At 39.1% G+C, this 3,136-nt stretch overlaps 1 protein-coding gene across 1 annotated transcript in view; it reads left to right on the top strand.

Annotated features, from left to right (window-relative positions):
• The window catches only part of CFAP53 (cilia and flagella associated protein 53), a 39,993-nt gene that overhangs the window by 11,535 nt on the left and 25,322 nt on the right, over window positions 1-3,136 (top strand). The window contains exon 3 of the mRNA XM_032768187.2: window positions 904-1,077. Within this exon, the coding sequence (XP_032624078.1) occupies window positions 904-1,077 (174 nt within the window). The remainder of the gene's footprint in view (window positions 1-903; window positions 1,078-3,136) is intronic.

Genomic DNA, 3,136 nt, shown 5'->3' with positions numbered 1-3,136 from the left:
GATTTTCCAGAAGCAAGATGATGAGTGCTTTGTTTTCTACAGCCAACTGGAGGAAGACATTCCTCTTGGCCACTGAACTTCCTTCGATATTGAGGTGCAGCATTTTGAGCCGACCCCAGAGCTAGGGTTTGTGATGCCAACTCTGAAAGGGACTCCCTTGGAGAACAACTCATTTGGGTTGTATTTGTTTTTCACTTTTTACAATGAGAACTTGAGCTCCAATTTTGTCTTTTGTCTACTTTAGCATTGATTTTTTTTTGTACTGTTGGCTTCCACAAGATGGCAGTAGACTTGCTCCCTACTTCTTTAAGATCCATTAATTCCAGAGTGAATTACAACACTTCTGAAGTATGTCATATTTTGGCCTAAATGTCATTTAACCACGTGCTTTTCACACAGTATAATGTTTAAAAATAAATTAAATTCCAAGAATCATTGGCTAGGCAGGTTTCCAAGGATTTGATCTCTGAACAGTGCCCTGACTCTCTTTTTGGTTTGAAAGTGGCAGCTTATTTTAACTGCTTCATCTTTTAGAGAAACAGATCTGGCAGAGATGCACAAGGGTCCATCCATTCTTGGGTGATTATCAGAATTTCAGTGGCGTAACTACCTTTCATACCAATGCTTGAGTGGGCCCCAAATGTCCATAGAGATTTATCTATTGCTTTGTCAGTGTGCTAAACTGACATGCCATCAGATAAGAAAATGATTGAGGCAGCTACTTGTCTCTCATGAATTGTGTATAATAGATTACACACACACACACACTTCTGAGCATAGATTCTGTTGGACAAGATTAACTAAAAACTTTCAATCTGATAATCTCATAGTAAATGTACTAAAGCTGCAGCATTCAACAGACAGAATTATTTAGCTTTTGTTGAAATATTTTCTTCCTTTTAGGCTTCGGGCACTTCTGGAAGCAGAAGAAAAGAGCTATTTCACTGAGATGGAGTCAATGGAAGAAACCATGCTGGAAAGAGAAGCAAAAATGAGAGAGCGAGCAAAGGTGCTGAGAGAGAAGAGAGAGGAAGAAAGACAAAAATTGGTTGCTCTAAAGCGAGAGCAACAGTTCAGGTAACTCAGTGAAAAAATCTTCTGAGACTGAAAGTGGTAAGTACATAATCTGACAGGATTGGAGACTGTAAATTAAGGAGGGAAAGATAAATATAACTGAATTGATGCATATTCAAGTTTCAACACGGTTTATGGCAGAGGTGTCCAAACTTTGTCCAGTTGATGTCCATGCTGACTACTTGCCAAGAGTTGAAGGGACTCACCTAACTTGAATACAGTGGAGCAGATTGTAGTCCTCATTTCAGTGAAGAAGTGCAGCCTCTGAGGACAAGGGGTCCAAGCTTGCAATGCTGGTCCAGATCAAGACAGGTCCTAGCAAGCAATACTCCCCATTGTGTGTAAACTACGCATTTTACTCTAAAGGAACATGGCAGCAGACCACATTGAGCTACACTTTGACCATCCTTGATTCAAACATTCAGAAACAATGAGTTTCTTTCATTGATAAAGACTAAAAATCATTTCACATGTGAACATCTCAGCACTTTACCCTGCAAAATCAATCCCCTTTGTAGTTCCTCAACAGGATGTAAAGTTATATTTTAGTTTGGTACACGTAGCGTGTAAATGCCCAGAAGTGAATGTGGCCTAAAAATAGGTTTGTGTAGCTCAGCTGAATATATTCTTTCATGAGTTTCAATGAGAAAAAGTTGTAACTATCCAAAAAGTCAGGTTTTAAATTCATTGCACAACTCTTTAGAAGTGATATAACTGGCCATTTTGAGCTAAGGATCTAACTTTTTTTCCTTCTCATGCAGAGCGATCTGACATTCTGGCCTAAATCTTCATGGTTGCTGAGCTCTGCACCTTCCTTTGAACTCAGTGGGTGTTGTAGGTGCTCATCACCCCTGAGGAGTTGGCACAATAAATCTAACTCAGTTCTTTGAATCTTTAGTTTTCTGGGGAAGAGATGGAAATAACTCAAATGTAGGTGAATTATAATTCTTTCTGAAGGGTCTCTCTCAAGCATCAGTGTTTGGGAATCCTTAGCTCCTACTCTCCAACATATAGAAGGTGGAGAGGAAAATCAAGGGTGGAAGAGTTGAGCGTACCCTCTCCTTAAACTCCAAAGTACCCAATTCAAACAGATGTTCTATTACTCTCTCAGATATTGATCTTGTGTGCTGAGATAGGTGCTCATGAAACACATGCAGGTGCAAATTCAGATGCTGACTCAAAAATGTGGCCCTTGCAATTTATACTGTATCTCTCCTCTCTGTCTGTTCCTAATTTAAGCTGTTAAAACTCACTTTGGTCTTAAAATTGTTCCAAGATCACATTTCCTGACTGCCTCAGTAGTTTGCACATGCAACCATTTTCATACCCCAGTTAAGCAATTGCATGGTGAACTGTTCAAATTGCGTGTGTCAGAAGTGGGTGCACAGTTTTTTGGAAGGCCTTTGAAAATTAGGTTTACAAAGTTGCCATTGGAGGTAGGAACATAAAGCTAAGACAATAGGAGTTGGGCTAGTTTTTGAAAAATGGAGTGCAAAATGCTGCCGAAGTGAAAGAATAGGCTCTGTCCATGAGTGATGATTGTATCAATTACGGCTGTATGTGATCAGAGAAGGTTGTCATCCCTCATATCATCCTTTTTCACTTGAGAGACAAAATATTTAGGTGAAAAATTCATTTTTATATTGGATAATAAACATTTCTTAACACAGATAATGATTTATTCCTAAATAGTTATGCTACATGGGATGTGGGCATTTTTGTTGTTTGTACCACAGCTCTTGCAGTGCTGTATGAGCATTTTCATTAGTCACTTCATGGTTTGCAGTAATCATATTGTGTTCATATATTTGAACTGTTGTTCAGAATTTACTAAGCTTATTTATAGGATAATGAAAAGGTAAGTGTAACCTACAAAGATGTAATGTGATGGAGAGGATTCTGATGGCACCTTGGGACCTGAGGCGGTAGGACAGGCAATTGTGCTATCACTTATTTCTTTTCCTGTACCTGCTCTGGTGGTGATTCTGCCTCACACTCAGTCTTTCATAGGACTTAGTTACCTCTTTTTCCCTCCCTCTTGGTACTGCTCTGTTTTGATGTT

Source organism: Chelonoidis abingdonii, chromosome 6 (genome assembly GCF_003597395.2).
Source record: "Chelonoidis abingdonii isolate Lonesome George chromosome 6, CheloAbing_2.0, whole genome shotgun sequence".
NCBI lineage: Eukaryota > Metazoa > Chordata > Testudines > Testudinidae > Chelonoidis > Chelonoidis abingdonii.
This window is presented reverse-complemented; position numbering and strand designations above follow the sequence as displayed.